Source organism: Sinohyriopsis cumingii, chromosome 15 (assembly GCF_028554795.1).
Source record: "Sinohyriopsis cumingii isolate HCF-2022 chromosome 15, ASM2855479v2, whole genome shotgun sequence".
Lineage (NCBI taxonomy): Eukaryota > Metazoa > Mollusca > Bivalvia > Unionida > Unionidae > Sinohyriopsis > Sinohyriopsis cumingii.
The window spans coordinates 68,469,603-68,485,488 of record NC_142975.1 but is presented as its reverse complement, the minus strand read 5'-3'; the positions used below and the strand labels follow the sequence as shown (position 1 = coordinate 68,485,488).

Below are 15,886 nucleotides of genomic sequence, written 5' to 3'. Positions count from 1 at the left end.
AAATATCAGCCACAAAAGTAATATAGAGGTATGGCAACATTATCGCCATTGTGCATGTTGCGAATGGAAACAACGTTACACTTTTCACACTCAGACGTACATAATATCTGTAGGGCGCCCCCAAATATTGCCTGTATATATCTGGCATAACAGAAGTTCCGTGTGACGAATCCGATTGTTGTCCAATGGCAACGCACAAAGTACAATCGCGTTCCCATAATCCCTTTGGTACAATCGCGTTATTGCGTGGGAACGTTAGATACCGAATACATTCATAACTTGGCTTACAATGGGATGCTTTGGAGGTTGCTTTCGGGGATTTCGAAAATCGGTAGGTATAAAAATGTTTAAAACATAAATGTTTGTATTACTATTGCGTTTTGTTGGATAGACGCAATCTATGTTGAACTTTATTCGCAAAAGTTCACACGATACAAAGTAACGTCACACGATTATCCATGGGCGATGACGTGTTTACCATGAGAGTTGTAAAAAATAAGATATTTGTGGTTGCATTATCTTAAAAGTCATTTAGTAGAAAATGACCTATAGCATAATCTTTTACAAGAAACCCAATAAAGTGAATCTAAACCAATGAAAGTCCCAATGGCAAAAGTAGATTCGTTCGTAACAGGGATCGAGGAAGGGATGGGATGATTGGAGCAGAACTGGATGGTAAGAGTGTCATATCTTGCAGTATGTATTGGTTAGATGAGGCGGAGAAAAAAATATTTTGAAATTTTAGACCTTTGTTCTAATTGAAATAGCTTGCAATATAAATTTTGTACGCAACCGCATAAACAAAGAGAAGTCTTATAATTATAAAATAATATATCAGCCATATTTCTACGTTATCATTTACATTATGCAAGCAGTCTAATGATGTTAAGAAATCTAAATTTCGACATTAACTTCTAAAGATATTTTACTAAGAAAGGTACGATAGATGCCACAATGTACAACTATACTGTATATCAGAGCTATAACATAATTTGAAGATATTAGGAGGGGGCCTAGAATTAAGTTTCATAAGGGGGGTGTGTATAATTTTTTGCTGTGAACACAACCATACACACACCATTTTTTTTCTCATTTTAAGCATATATTATTAATTTTATCACCTGAGCTATCAGGCATACATTACAGAATATTTCCAATATTCTACTGGGTTTCTTTTCAATTCATTCAGATTCGTTCAGATTTATTCTACAATCGAAATGATATATTATTTGTAAAATACCAGTATGGCTTACCTGGTATCTTTTATTTCATCATTGACGAAACAAATAAGATTGTTCTGACGATATGAACGTTTTTATATATCTGCTAAATTCATAACGAAATACTGAAAATTATCAGTGGGATATAAATGATATTGCCGGTGGCGATATCACTTTAAGCGCCATAGTGGCGATATCACTTTGGAACAACATTCCTTATCTATTTAGGAAAGACGAATGCCCAGTAACGTCTTCTATTTCCTCCCTCTCCCAAACAACAAAAAGTAGATTTTAAATATAAATTTTTTATAATCAGGTTTCCGCCCGAATCGTTCAAATTGTCAGTGACTGGTCTTACATGACTTGTTGTTTTTCAATATTCCGTTTGTTATACCTGTTACATTAAAAAGCAAACGGTACGTTTTTAAATTAAATAGCTCATAACTACGTAGTTCTATAAAATTATTTGAGAACCAATTTTAACTATTAGACTCATGTGTGAATACGAGGGAGAAATCATGCATTAATTAGCGTCGATTGCTAACCGAAATTAGGTGATAATCAAAATTTGGGCGTAGTCTGTTACCAATATGGACTGCAATCGTGCCAACACACAACTATTACGTACGAATGCAGAAATATACATTGAACCAATTTTTTTCAAATTAAACTCAGAATGTATGCTCTAATTATGTTACGCAATGAAGTGCCTTCCACCGATCTGTCATATTTGTACATTACGCCTACCCCAGAGTTTTGTGTAAAATCGTTGATCAAAAATTATTGTAAAAAATTCGGAACTTATTTTTATTAGTGTAGTTACGCAGCGTTAATCGCACTAAAACACTTTACTCGTGAAATATTTCATATGTCCTTATATCTACTCGTACAATGTAGATATGATATATATATATATATATATATATATATATATATATATATATATATATATATATATATATATATATAAAATGTACTTAATTATGTAACGTATTTTAAGATCAGGAAGATCAAGCTAATGGGAACCCTTTCAATAAAGCTTGAGATACATGTACTTAATAAATATTAGTTCTATACATTAAAAAGAGTAATACGATAGCGAGAAATATTAACTACTTGTAGGACGGATTGAGATTTATTTTAATTGGGTGTTGTGGATCAAGACATAATATGAAATAATGAATAGGAAGGGATGATATAAAGGGAGAATATTCCATTTAGATATCTGGATTTATTAATATATTTGAATATTTAGAAGTTATATGGCGTATATAATACCATCGAAATAACTTTATGACTAATGATTTTCATGTTAAAAATATTGACAAAGTTCCTTGCTCATGGTATATTTGCAGTGTGGTGAGTTTAGAGCCAGCCTGTATAGAAGGTTCATTAGGGGAAAGGTTGCACCCCAAAGAACAAGCAACGTAGGTGAGTACCCTGCGGTATTACTTTGTAGGACGGTGCAAAGTTTAGTAGGGTTTTATGAAAATAATGATTTCATGTCTAACATTGTTCTTCAAACCTAAAGGCTTGAATGCAATTATTTTATGTCTATATTTAACTCTTCCCATTGTCCATACAGGTAAAGACAAATCAATGCTTAACTCATAATAACTACTCAGTCGTCCAAATTACAATGAAATTAAACATTCATACTTGGTTAGTGATAACCTTCAAGTAGTTACCCTCTGTTGTAGGGTTTAACGCCATTTTTCAGCACACGATAATCTATACATGACGGCCAGTATTAATGATGTAGGAAGAACTCGGGAAAACGACGGAAAGAACCACCGACCCACGAGAAGCTACTGGCAATCTTTCTCACATACTCACATTAGCCGAATCCGAGAATCGAACCCACGCAGATAGAGGTGAGATGGCAGTGATCCGTAACGGTGGGCGCCACTCGGGGCCCCCATAGATTTTGTCTGAATAGTTGGGTTATAAAGGTGTGTTGTGATGTGATGTGATTTGGATTTTTAACGTAGCTTTAACAATTTTTCAGTCATATCGCTACGATGTCTGCAATGTGGCAGTTTATAGTGATGTCTAGCACTGGGGCATCATGCCGCAGACATGTAGCATGATGTCCCACCCAATCACATTATCCTGACACCGGGCCGACCAGTCCTAACACTAACCTCTTAATGCTGAGCGCCAAGCGAGGCAGCTGTTAGTACCGTTTTTGTAAGTCTTTGGTATGACTCGGCCGGGGATCGAACCCACGACCTCCCGCATCCGAGGCGGACGCTCTAACCACTAGACCACCGGAGCGGTTCAGGGTGTAAAGGTAATATGGGATATGACAGTAATCAGCTGAATCCTAGTAATATGAATAATCGGTGTCCAAATAATAGTAACTAAAGTTTAATATGTAATTCAAGTTCTGTTTCTGACCTTTTACCTCCACATTTTCCTGCTGCCTAAAAACAGCTTTTCTATGTCTGAAGTTGCATAGTAATTTTGTGCTCTTTTGGATAGCGTTTTTGGTTGTTTTATGATGTAGCATAGAAAATGATGATAACCGGGACTTAATAATTCTTCGATTGGTGTTTGAAGTGTCAAATTTTTACTGAATATGGATTGAAACATACAGTTTTAGGTAGACTAGTATTTATTTTAAGTTGGTCTGGGCGTAACGCAGAGTCACACAATAGGAATAATATGTTTTTTTCTTAACAGCAGCATCGGAGAAATTAGATGATCAGACAGCTGCGTCATCGACATCATTACCTGATGAGGGGGCAAGCAGGGAGAGTAGAACCCCAGAGGCCCTCAATCGTGAGTAGTTGCGTGGTTCATATGTTCAGCAGCCACAAAGCTAAGAAAGAAAATGAGAAGAAAAGGTAGCGTGACTCTAAAGATTGATGACTGCTTAATACATATTTATTTATCACTTGGTTGTAGTAATCCTAATACGTAGGTGTATGATAGAGAAAGTTTTTTAAATATAATTTACCTACTTACTACTCTTAAAGTTGAATTTTTTAAACAAGCAATAATAATACAATTTAATCTCGTATTCAGTTTCATATGCTCTTCATTTTCCATAACTTTAAGTGTCAAAATTATGTAATAAGAAAACATTTTGGCACCAATGTCGTTTGTTTGCTTTGCAGAGGTAGTTGAAGAATTCGTTGAGTACGAGATGAAGAAAATAAGGGCACTGGGTCAAATTGAATGTGACCAGATTGCTGAAGGGTTGATGGCTCGAGGAGCCACTATTCATGAGATCAGTAAGTGGAATTTATCTTGATATAAATTAAAATTTTGTTACAGGTTTAAATGAGTCTATTTAAGATGATTTTCTGAGCTAGAACTCCCACTGAACAGATTGGTAAGAATAATTTGTGACGGTTCCTCCAAATTCGTTTTATTTTAATTTTATGTGACATATACATTTGTTTTACATCGACAAACTGTAACCGGATTCACGAGAGCATCTGTGTGAAAACATTCCTCAGGAATTATCTTTGAAAGTATCCATGAATTATCAGATTTTAACACGATCAAGCTTAATAGATTATAATGAGTTTCTTCTATTTGTAGATGAGGCAGCTCTCAATGAGAGAAATCAAGGAATGGCCACAGTGGAAATATAAGCATCTCTTATCCCATCCCCCAAAAAATTAAAAGGTTAGTGAATGAATCTTATCTTTAATAGACTTACTTTCAATTTAGTTTTAGAGTTTTTATATTGGCAGATAATGAAACATATGTATTGATGTAGCAATGCGGAAGTGTTTTAATTGGCAGATAATGAAACATATGTATTGATGTAGCAATGATGGAAGTATTTTAATTGGCAGATAATCATATATTGATATTATTGTATGATAGAGGGCAGCGATAGTTTTCAATGTTGAGTTTTCAGAACTTTAAAACCTTAAACAGAGATGTTTTTCCATCAAAATCTAATCACATCATCAACATAAAAGCAAAAATTCCCCATCTAAGTATCATTCGTCTCTATCAAGAATTTTTGTGCAATCTTACTCAGACTCTCGTGGGATGCCAATAACAGATGCCATTATTTTTACAGTAGCAAGCACAAGCAAATGGTATACAGGTACATATTTATAAATATACGAGAATTCATTGGTCTTATTATTTATTTATTTTTATTTGCTTGTATCATTATGTGGTAAATGCAATACTTAAGCCCATTTATGTTTTGGAAAATTTAGTTCTGACCAATCCTGTTTTTCTCTAACATTTTCAAAAAGTTCCATATATTTGGTTACCACACGGGGAACAAAAAGAAATTAAAGAAGCACAATGTCAAATGATAGATAAGCCTTTTAAGTTTGTATGATCATCATAATGCGTTTGTCATCTTTAAGAATTAAACAAGTAGGATGGTCTGAATTTCAAAGACAAATCTAATCCTTGATTTCTGGGAAACGAATTTCAACAAGCGGGATTTTTTCCCCTTCAAACAATGTCATTTTATTGAAGCAATTTTAGTTTTAACATAAGTCAAGTCTCTATTATGTTAAAGCAAAATGTGTTAGTAACCTTTGAAGTGGCATGAATATTTTAGCAAATTTATTCCAAATGTTTCATACATTTTGTCATCTTCTAAATTGTAATATTCTTTTCATATTTTTAATATCGCTGAATATTGACTTTGTCTTTATACTTAAGTATTTCTCATTTTGCGTGCTATTAAATGAAAATTATTTCGTAATGGTATTCTCTTTCTTTTTCAGATTTTCGTTCATCTCAGAAAATGCAGTTAAAGATAAATAATATATACAAGATTTTTAATGCTTTAAAAACAAAATAATGTTGTTTTCCTGTGCAAATGATTTCTAAATTTAACTTACATATCTTGGTTATTATCTTCCTTTGCAAGACTGTTTTAGTTTTTATTTTGAAATCTTTTCAAGCAATCTGAGAATTAAGAAGAAGAATGAAAATCAGTTTTTCCCACCCCCACCTACAAGGCTTCATTTCTTAAATATATTTTTTTCCCTAAAGTTATACATTACTAATTATGGTTGTAGCCAACTGTTCATGAGGGAAGTTGTTTTTTTTTTTCTTCTCCTTCAAGTCAATGGACTTGATGAGAGCCAGTTTTATCTAAAACTGGTGACCCCTCATGCAACATGTTGGCATATATTCTCCTATAACGTAACCCCTTTCTATCCCCACCCCTCCCAACATTTGTTAAGGAATCTTTTTTGGGGGGGAGGATATCACTTTTTCTTTTTTAGCATTTGCTTTTTTAACTACTTAATCATGGCAAAATTCATCATTTTGTGAATGAATTCATTGGTTGCTGAAGTAATTGGTAAATTTTGGTAAATGGTTTGAATTTCAGTTACTTGGATTATATATATATATATATATATATATATATATATATATATATATATATATATATATATATATATATATATATATATATAATTTTAAAATTATCGAAAATAACAGTCATGCAAAGAGAATATAATTAACAACGTCATCATTCAGCAAAGAAATTCCAAAGTTATACATATGGTTTATATTTTACTAAATTGATCGATTTCTATAAAACATGTAATAGACTCATATTTATGGTTTAAGCGCGTCAAATCTGTTTTATTAATTTTATTTATTCAGTAACTTGAGCAGATTTATAGTTTTTAAAAGGCACAGGAATTCAACATTGTAATTTTTTTAAATGGCACCATGATTATTATTAATAAAACCTTTAAAAATATTCACTAGTCTCAGCTTTTTTAAATTTTCTTTAACAACACCAGCTCTGACTGCCAACTTTGTCAAAATATGTATAACATAAATAATAACAAAATTGTACATGAAGAACTGAAGGGGTCAAAATAAATGTTCTTTTAAAAACTAGAGGGAAGAGAGAAGAACCTGCAAATGTATGCATGAAACCAAAAATATCAGAATTGTGAACATTTCTGGGTATCTTCTTCAGCAGAAGTTTAAATTTTACAGACATGAAATCAAAACATCCAAACAAATATTATGTTGAAAATGCCTGGTCCTCCAACAATTGACTTTATTTGATAAAGAGGTAGATATAACGAAGACTAGAAGAAATGAATATCGAGGTATTATTCTTTGTGCTTCTTTTTTATTTTTGCAACCCGGAATAAAGTAGAAACAAAAATACTTTGAATGACTAAAACCTACTGACATGTCTAAAAAGGACAAAATGTCATTGCAACAGAACCATAAAATGGTTTATTGCTTCTTTTTTCTTTTCTTTCATTTTTGCAATTACTTTCAAAATCGTTTATAGAGGTAGTAAATTATGACTTTAATTCATGAGCATTTCAATTAATTTTCTCTACTATTTTTAACTTCTCAAGAGGAAAACTATCATAGTAGAGTGCTCAGTAGAGTTCAGCAAAGGAAACAACATTGTGCACCTTCATTGTTTTCTGTAAAACTTTCCACAGGTGAATGTATTAGTTGAAAGTTTTTTTTATTTTAATCAGACGAAATAACAGGTGTTAATTCATACATACTGTCTGATTCTTACCATAAGCTGGGGGGGGGGATTTGTGAGTGTCACATACCGTTTGAATGATTTTACAGTTTGGTTAATACATATACTTGATTGACGTTTCGTTTGTTAACCATTCCACACAAAGCAACTATTCTTATTCTGTCTCACACTAATTTTCTAATCATCACTGCTGTTTTACAATTTCAAAAGCGATTCTTTATCAGTCAAAATCAGAAATCAATCGCTATTGGCAGGAGTATGTACCATCTCTAAAAAAAACCCACTGGTGTTATTGATATCCATGACTCGGACACAAAGATATTAGGTCCCAGATGTTTTTGTCGGACACAAAATAAATATATGACTAATACTTGAGAATTGTATGGTTATTTCATTACTACACAATTTTAAGACGTTATGGCCGAATTGGTAAATTGTTATAACGAGATGAAATTGTTAGAATATCTGGATTATTTTATTAGAATGCTATCGAGTCCGAAACTTAATGTATGGAAAAGAGGTTTCCATGATGCACTGGAGAGGCCCCTAACAAGAAAAGGGAATATAAAAAGTGAAGAATTTTATTTTAGTCTGATGCTCTGTTAAAACATCTTGCTGATGGTATGGTGCGTGGCTGATTAATAGTTCAGTGCAAGTCCATTTGTTGTCAAAAAGATACATACGTCAATCAACAATACGAAATTTATTCTTTTAATTTTTCTCTGACTCTATTAGTCTTAGTAATTCCTTTATAGCTTCGTAATCTCTGCATTTAATACCATTCTTGTTTTTCTTTGTTTTCTTTCTCATATCCTCAGATGTTTGCTCGTCATACCTTTTGTTTAATTTTGTTTCACACCATTTGTTACATGATATTTCATCGTCCAAGCACAGCTGCATTTAAACATTTTGTCAGCAATGACTTCTGATATGTAATGCCATAAAAGTATCCACAACCACTTGTATGTTTTAGTAAATGCACACTATTTAAATCGGCCATAAGCACTGTCACGTTTCTACAACTCTTATATTATTTTGCTATTATACATTTTACAGTTTCCATTTATCAGCATTATTGAATTTAGAACTCCGGTTCACCAAACTAGGCGGTGATGAAATCTGCATCACAAAAAATCCATGCTGACTGTTGTGTGTGTGGGGTGAGGGTGTGGGTTATATTAAGTCTTTCAAAGGCACAAGATTTACTGCTGCATTCAGGATCACCAGGAAAGAGGGACAGAGTCCATCGTATTACGAAGTCTTCTTGAACACTTTTGTTATGAGGAGGGACTGTATATGCGTGATCTTTTTCTGGGGAAACATGAACTATCCTTTGAATAGCAAAGAAATTCATTCCCATCTAAACAAACAGTTGACTTGTTATATCTGACTTCATATGAATTGGAGATTAACCCCTGATAATTCAATGTCTTTCATTAGAGTGACAAAATCCTTTTTTTAAACTCTAAACATTTGAAAGTGGAGGACCATTACATAGCTTTTAAAACTTATAAGGAACTTTTGATTCCTTCAGAATTTTCGCAGGCCTTTATAAGGATTAGTTTGGATTCGTTTCATAATACTCCAAGCCCCTCTCTCCTTTTCATTTGCAAATTTGATAAGAAACTTTATTGTTACATTTTACAAAACTTGTTGATTTTGCTTGTTTCTTTTACCTGTTTGTTACCATTGATGAGTAACAATATTAACGAAATTTTATCTTATAAAATGTGGGTGGAGGGGTTAATATATATATATATATATATATATATATATATATATATACCACGAGATGCATCCTTTTTTATTAAAGGGAAACGAGGTATGCCAAGTTTCCTTTTAATGATATATTTATGCAACGAGTGGGTTTATATCATTGATACTGCGTACTTACTATACATATATTTTATTTAAATCACATACAAATACACATATTTGCCCTTTTAACGGAATTAAAATATGCTCCAGGCAATTGTGTATTTGACTGAGTGAATGAACTCCTCACATCCCTGAGAGTGTGTCCACTGAAGATTTTAGTTCCATGCATTTTCTTGTTGTTCACAATCACATTTGCAAATTGATAAGTTGATTGTTTTCTTTGTAAGTTTCTGTTTTTATTGACATTGATTAAATCAGTATAAGACACATTTATGATTTAAACATGAAGAAAGTAGAGTACTGCGAACACATTAGCTTCTTGTACATACTGAAGGCTCGGGCAATCACGCACTGGCGTATGGAAATTAGTAAGGGATATAAACAAAGTGAACTGACGAACCCATAAGAGGTAAACAAAACATTTTAATATATCTACAGTTGATCTAAATTATTATTCTGCTTTAATAACATTATTACTGACCATAACATTCTCTCTCTCTCTCTCTCTCTCTCTCCTTTTACTTTGGACGGTTTGACTGAACTTTACCATCATTCCTAGGTCCAGAGACATCGTAGTATGACACAAGTAAAAATCCACCACGCTCTTACTTTCGTGGATTTTCGGACTATCTTTCTACGATAGTCCAGAGAGAGAGAGAGAGAGAGAGAGATGGGGGGGCACCATTTGGACATTTTAATATTTATTTAATGATAATCGATTTTTAGAACATTATAAAGGGTCTAAGAAACAACATCAACAATAAAGCATTAAATACATTACAGTATGTGTGTCTTGTAACTCGACAAATTTAACTTAGAGTGTCGACAGGTTAATTCAACTATGTATCATTGATATTACGAACGCTGTAGATAGATCTCAAGGAAAGCGTAAATACACCGTTACGACAAACCATATTCTTGTAGGTTACTTGGTGCAAGTTCAGTTTTAAGGTTTTCGTCCAAACCAGATTGTTTTTCTCTCACACTCCATATTTCTGAGTACGTTGTCCCTTATGCATGATAGTGGAGAATGGAACAGAATAAGAAAGAATTGCGTTGAAATTGTGTACCTTGTTAAATTCATTTAGAAAACGGTGACTATTATAAGTAGTAAATGGGGATACCCTACGTACAATGGGAATTAGCATTACAAACCACCCTGGGACACTCTACGTACAATGGGAATTTAACATGGCGAAAAATCGTGGGTCAGATTACGTACAATGGGAATTAACATGGGAATAAATCGTGGGTTACTTTACGTACAAGGGAAATTTAACATGGCGAAAAATCGTGGGTCACTCTATGTACAAGGGGAATTTAACATGGGCAATAGAGTTTGGGCTTGTTTAGGGACAAGGGGAATTGAATATGGGATTTTTTTTTTTTTAACAAAAATTTTTTTAAAAAGGGGTAGGCAATGGAAAGGCTATCTCTTTTCGAGAAATATGGCTGGCCCTGAAAAGGACCTTTGGGTTTATGTTAATATTAATATTAACATAGATGGCATCTGTCACATTTTCTTCTTCTTCTTCTTAAACTCCTTCTAACTGTCGGTCCATACACAAGTACCCTCTTGAGACATCCTTGTCTTTCTATGTAAACTCTCCTCATCCATTGACTAGTATCTGTCCTATCAACAACAGTCCACTTGGACCTGACATACATGAGCATGTCCGTCCTAAACATCATGGAAGACACAAGGGTGGATGACTCAACTGTGGTCCACATCTTGAAGCGACGAGAATAGGTGAATCAATGCAGTGAACTGCGCTTATTTATAGGTACAGGAAGGATTGAAACGGATTGAATTCATTCACCAATCCGAACACGCGTTACAAAATTCAGTCAGCTCGCATCCAATCCGAAGAGAGCAGTCTGTGACGTCACGTGGTCTATATAGATTCGTTAGCGCTTGTGTGCAGTCAATCTATGCGACAGTGATTCAACATGACGGAAACTCAGAAAACGATCCATTGGGGTGCACCAGCAGGGGAGACCGCCCAAGGGAACCCGGACTTACTTTCAGAAGAGGTACATTGGGATTTTGTGGATTTTCTTACCTCGCAATTTGTTCCGGAACCTTCGTTACCTTCTTCATTACCGCAAGTGGAGAATTTTAGACAGAGACAGAAAGAAGAATTGGAGAAATTTATGCAACGACAAAATGAAGCGGAACAAGCTTTTCTCCTACAGCAACAGCAACAGCAACAAGAAGAGGTAAGAAAAAAACAACAGCAACAACAGCAAGAAGAAGTAACAGCAAAGAAACAAGAGGGTGAAAATCAAACGGCTACGGTACTGTTGGACATTTTAGCGGAGTTAAGAAGTCTGAAACAAATGTATCAGACTTCTTTATCACGACCGAAGAGAATACGACCTTCCCGAGCTAAACACGCCAACCCTGTGACTAAGCCTGTCGTACCACCCTTAGTGATTTCAACCCAATCATCAGAAGTAGGCCTTGGCCATGGCAAAGGCTTAAGGCAGTTAAAGTTGATTGGTTAAACTCACCCCTACACCAAAATAAAAAGGCCCTTTTCAGGGCCACCCACATTTCTCGAAAAGAAATACAATTTCAATTTGCCAATAACTCAAAAATGAACCCCACCCATTTTACCCTTATAGTACGTGTCTGTGTATGAGTGCGTGAGTGTAGCTTCTTATTTTAAAATCAAAACTCAAAGACACTTACCTTATATCATTCATGTATTCTTTTCTCCATTTTTTACAATCCAGTTCACAATTCACCACAGAACACTTTAATTAAAAGTTCATTGACTTCTTCTTTCTCCTTGTTTAGTCTCTCTGTTTTTTGAATTTCTTCACCGTTTTTTCCTCATTTTCTTCCCTTCTTCTTTTCTTCTCCTGTTTCTTTGCTTCTTTTAAATAGAATTGTCTTCTTTCTTCCTCTTCTTCCTCTGAAGAATCCCTCTCTTCTTTCGAAGAATCCCTCTCTTCTTCCGAAGAATCCCTCTCTTCTTCTGAAGAATCCTTCTTTTCTTCTGACTCCTCTTGTTTCTTTTTTGGGCAATCTGGAGACCAATGTCCTTTTTCTTTACAATAATAACAGGTATCTTGACTTTCGTCTTTTTTAGCCCCTGTTTTTTTTCTTTTTTGACGGTCTGGACACTCTCGAAAGGAAGGAGAGTAGTCCGTCGACTGGTCTGAAGAGAATTTTCTAATGACCCCTCGCAAAGCTCTGACGAAACGTTCCATCTGGGTAGTCTCTTCCATCGTTCTCCTCGGTTTGAGAGCGAAATGAATAGTGAAAGGACAAGACACACCCTTTTTATATACGCTGGTTTGCCATGACTATAAATTAGTCTATGGTGTTTGAACTTGAGTCATTTGACGTTTTGCACTCAAGATGAAACGATCCTATTCATTCGAGAAGAAAGAAGAAGAAGAAGAAAGTAAGAGGCAGAAACGTGATCTATCGCCTCGTACCAGGGCTGAAATCTTGGCACAAATTCATGCCAGTGATTTTGAAGAGGACATGAGTGAACCAGAATCCGAACCCTCTAAACCAAGTTCACCACCCTTAGTCAACCCTGAAAAATACTATTCCATTCGAGAGACGGAAAAGCGCTCCTCTAGAAAATTTAGAACCACGGCTTACACCTACACGGTGAAGTTTAAAGATTTCAAGACCGACGTACCCTTGGAGAAAGCAGAAGGGTTTATCACCGAGATGTGGGATTCTTTGCTCACCGCACTCAAGCGACAATGTCAACCCAAAGAAGACGATCGCTTGACACTATCCATAGATCACGACGGTTTGAAATCCCCTGTTTGGATCGAGTTTAGCAGACCCGCAGAACTAACCCCTTCCAAAATCATGGACAAGATTCAACACGTACAACAATCTAATGACCAGTTTGACATCACCGATGGTAAAGCCACACTGAAAATGGCTCACGTCTCTCTTCCTCAAGGGACAGGACGCAAAAAGATGTTATTGGTGGACGACCTTCGCAACACCAAAACAAGTCTCGTCCGAATTAACAACCCTCAAGACCAGATGTGTTTAGCTCGAGCCATCGTGGTGGGACGAACCTATGCCAACAAGAACGACACGGTAGAATGGAAAAGAACCTGGAACACTATTCAACGTTCCTATCGAGCCAAACAACGAAACGAAGCAGAACTCCTGTTACAACAAGCCGGACTGTCCAAAGACACACCCTGTGGCATTCCTGAGATGCAAAAATTGCAAGATGCCCTAGCTCCACGCTACACCTTGAAAGTGCACCCTCAAGAAATGCGCGGGCCTCTGTTGTTTCGAGGCCAAGATTTTAAGGACGGAAAATACATTCATGTCTATCATCACGATGACCATTTCGATACCATTACCAGTATCACTGGATTCCTGGGATACGGTTATTATTGTGAGAAATGTGACTATGGTTATAACAATCGAGAGCAACACAAGCATTGTGGAATGAAATGCCCAGGATGTTTGGCCTCTCCACCCTGTCTGAGCGAAGGACCAGTGCCTTGTTCCACTTGTTTGCGCACGTTTGTCAGTCCTACCTGTTACCAGCAACATCTGAAGACGCAAGGTTCACAGCAGAAATGTGCTTGTCAACTCTTGAGATTGTGCCCTACGTGTAGACAAGGCATACGTACCAATAGTACCAAGGCACACGTATGTTCAGGAAAAAAAAATGTCACATTTGTCATCACATCGTGGACTTGGAACACCAATGCTACGTGCAAAAATACCAACCCCCACCAGAGAAAGAGGACGGTCACAAGAAGAAAGGCAATTTCATCTTTTTCGATTTCGAATGCATGCAAGAGACCGGCATTCACATTCCTAATTTCTGCGTGGCTCATCGAGCGTGCGAGAAGTGCATTCAAGAACCTATCTTCAGTCATTGCCCTCACTGCAGCAAGATTCCTGGAGGACGTGAAAAAATCTTTCGGGGACCAAACACGTTAGCCGATTTTGCCCAATGGGTCTTAGACCCCATCGACAAGACGTGGAGCCAAGAGGACATCGAACGTTACGGAGATTGTCATCGTCATGCCACGGTGATGGCTCACAATTTCTCCGGATACGATGGACAGTTTCTTCTCAGATACTATATGGAACAAGGCACCGAACGTCCTAAAGTGACTTTGAACGGAGCCAAAATCATTTTCATGCAAGTGGGACAAGTACAGTTTAAAGATTCGATGAGTTACTTGGCCATGCCTTTGAGCCGAATGCCTAAAACGTTTGGAATGACAGAAATGGCTAAAGGGTACTTTCCACACTTTTTCAATACGGAAGCCAATCAACATGCCGTTCTACCCCATTTGCCTGAGGCTCACTATTACGACCCCGACAACATGCGTACCGAACAACGAGAAGATTTCTACGCTTGGTACCAGGCTCACGCCTCGGACCCCTTCGACTTTCAGGAAGAAATGTTAAAGTATTGTCGTTCCGACGTGGACATTTTACGACGTTGCTGTGGAAAATTTCGAGAACTGTTCATGGAACACGGAGGGGTCGATCCTTTGAAAGAAGCTTGCACCATTGCCAAAGCGTGTTCCTTAGTGTACCGCCAACGATTCATGCCTGAAAACACCGTGGCTGTCATCAGTCCTCAAACGACCCACTTTGTCAAACGTCAATACTCGGTCAAAGCCCTACGCTGGTTACATTACTTGTGCGACAAGGAAGACAAATGGATTCAGCATGACCGCAACGGAGGAGGCGAAAAGACCATCGGAACGTATTCGGTCGATGGCTGGGACTTAGAAAACCCCAAGATCGTGTACGAGTTTAACGGTTGCTTATTTCACGGATGTCCCGTCTGCTACCCTGACCGTGACACTAAAAATCAGTTTTTGCCTCCCACGAACCTATACCATCCCGTCTTACCTCACCATTGTCAAGGCAAACTGATGTTTCCCTTGTGCCGTACTTGTGCCGAAACGTGCAACCAGGACCAACCTTGCCATCACAGCCAGGAAGAACGTGCCTTGACGGGAACCTGGGTCAGCGTGGAATTGTTCAAAGCTCTGGACATGGGATACCAACTGTTAGAAGTGTACGAAATTTGCCACTTTCCCAAGACACAACAGTACCACAAGGGTGACCCTACTCAGAAAGGCATTTTCGCCGACTACGTGGATGCCTTTTTGAAACTGAAACAAGAAGCCAGCGGCTATCCTTCCTGGTGTCACACTCCCGAAGACCAAATACAGTTCAAAGAGAAATACTACGAACAAGAAGGCATCTCTTTAGACCACATCGAAAAAAACGAAGGCAGGCGATCGTTTGCCAAAGTGATGTTAAATTGCTTGTGGGGTAAAATGG

The 15,886-nt window shown here is 36.5% G+C and overlaps 1 protein-coding gene across 2 annotated transcripts; it reads left to right on the top strand.

Annotated features, from left to right (window-relative positions):
- Window positions 1–231: 231 nt before the first annotated feature.
- On the top strand, window positions 232–6,117 carry LOC149782013 (uncharacterized). 2 transcript variants are annotated; one of them, XM_089934819.1, is made up of 6 exons: window positions 232–331; window positions 2,576–2,651; window positions 3,909–4,004; window positions 4,343–4,459; window positions 4,773–4,859; window positions 5,936–6,117. In XM_089934819.1, the coding sequence occupies exons 1-5, from the start codon at window positions 290–292 to the stop codon at window positions 4,823–4,825; spliced, it is 384 nt and encodes a 127-aa protein (XP_089790945.1). In that variant the 5' UTR covers window positions 232–289; the 3' UTR covers window positions 4,826–4,859; window positions 5,936–6,117. The 2 variants fall into 2 exon arrangements, with proteins under 2 accessions (XP_089790945.1, XP_089790944.1); XM_089934818.1 differs by having other exon boundaries at window positions 3,906–4,004; window positions 5,936–6,110.
- The last annotated feature ends 9,769 nt before the right edge of the window (window positions 6,118–15,886 follow it).

Coding starts and splice junctions, on each gene's coding strand:
- LOC149782013 (XM_089934818.1), top strand. CDS start 290: ATGGGATGCTTTGGAGGTTGCTTTCGGGGATTTCGAAAATCG. Junction 2,652..3,905: donor CCAAAGAACAAGCAACGTAG/GTGAGTACCCTG, acceptor TTTTCTTAACAG/CAGCATCGGAGAAATTAGAT. Junction 4,460..4,772: donor AGCCACTATTCATGAGATCA/GTAAGTGGAATT, acceptor TTCTATTTGTAG/ATGAGGCAGCTCTCAATGAG.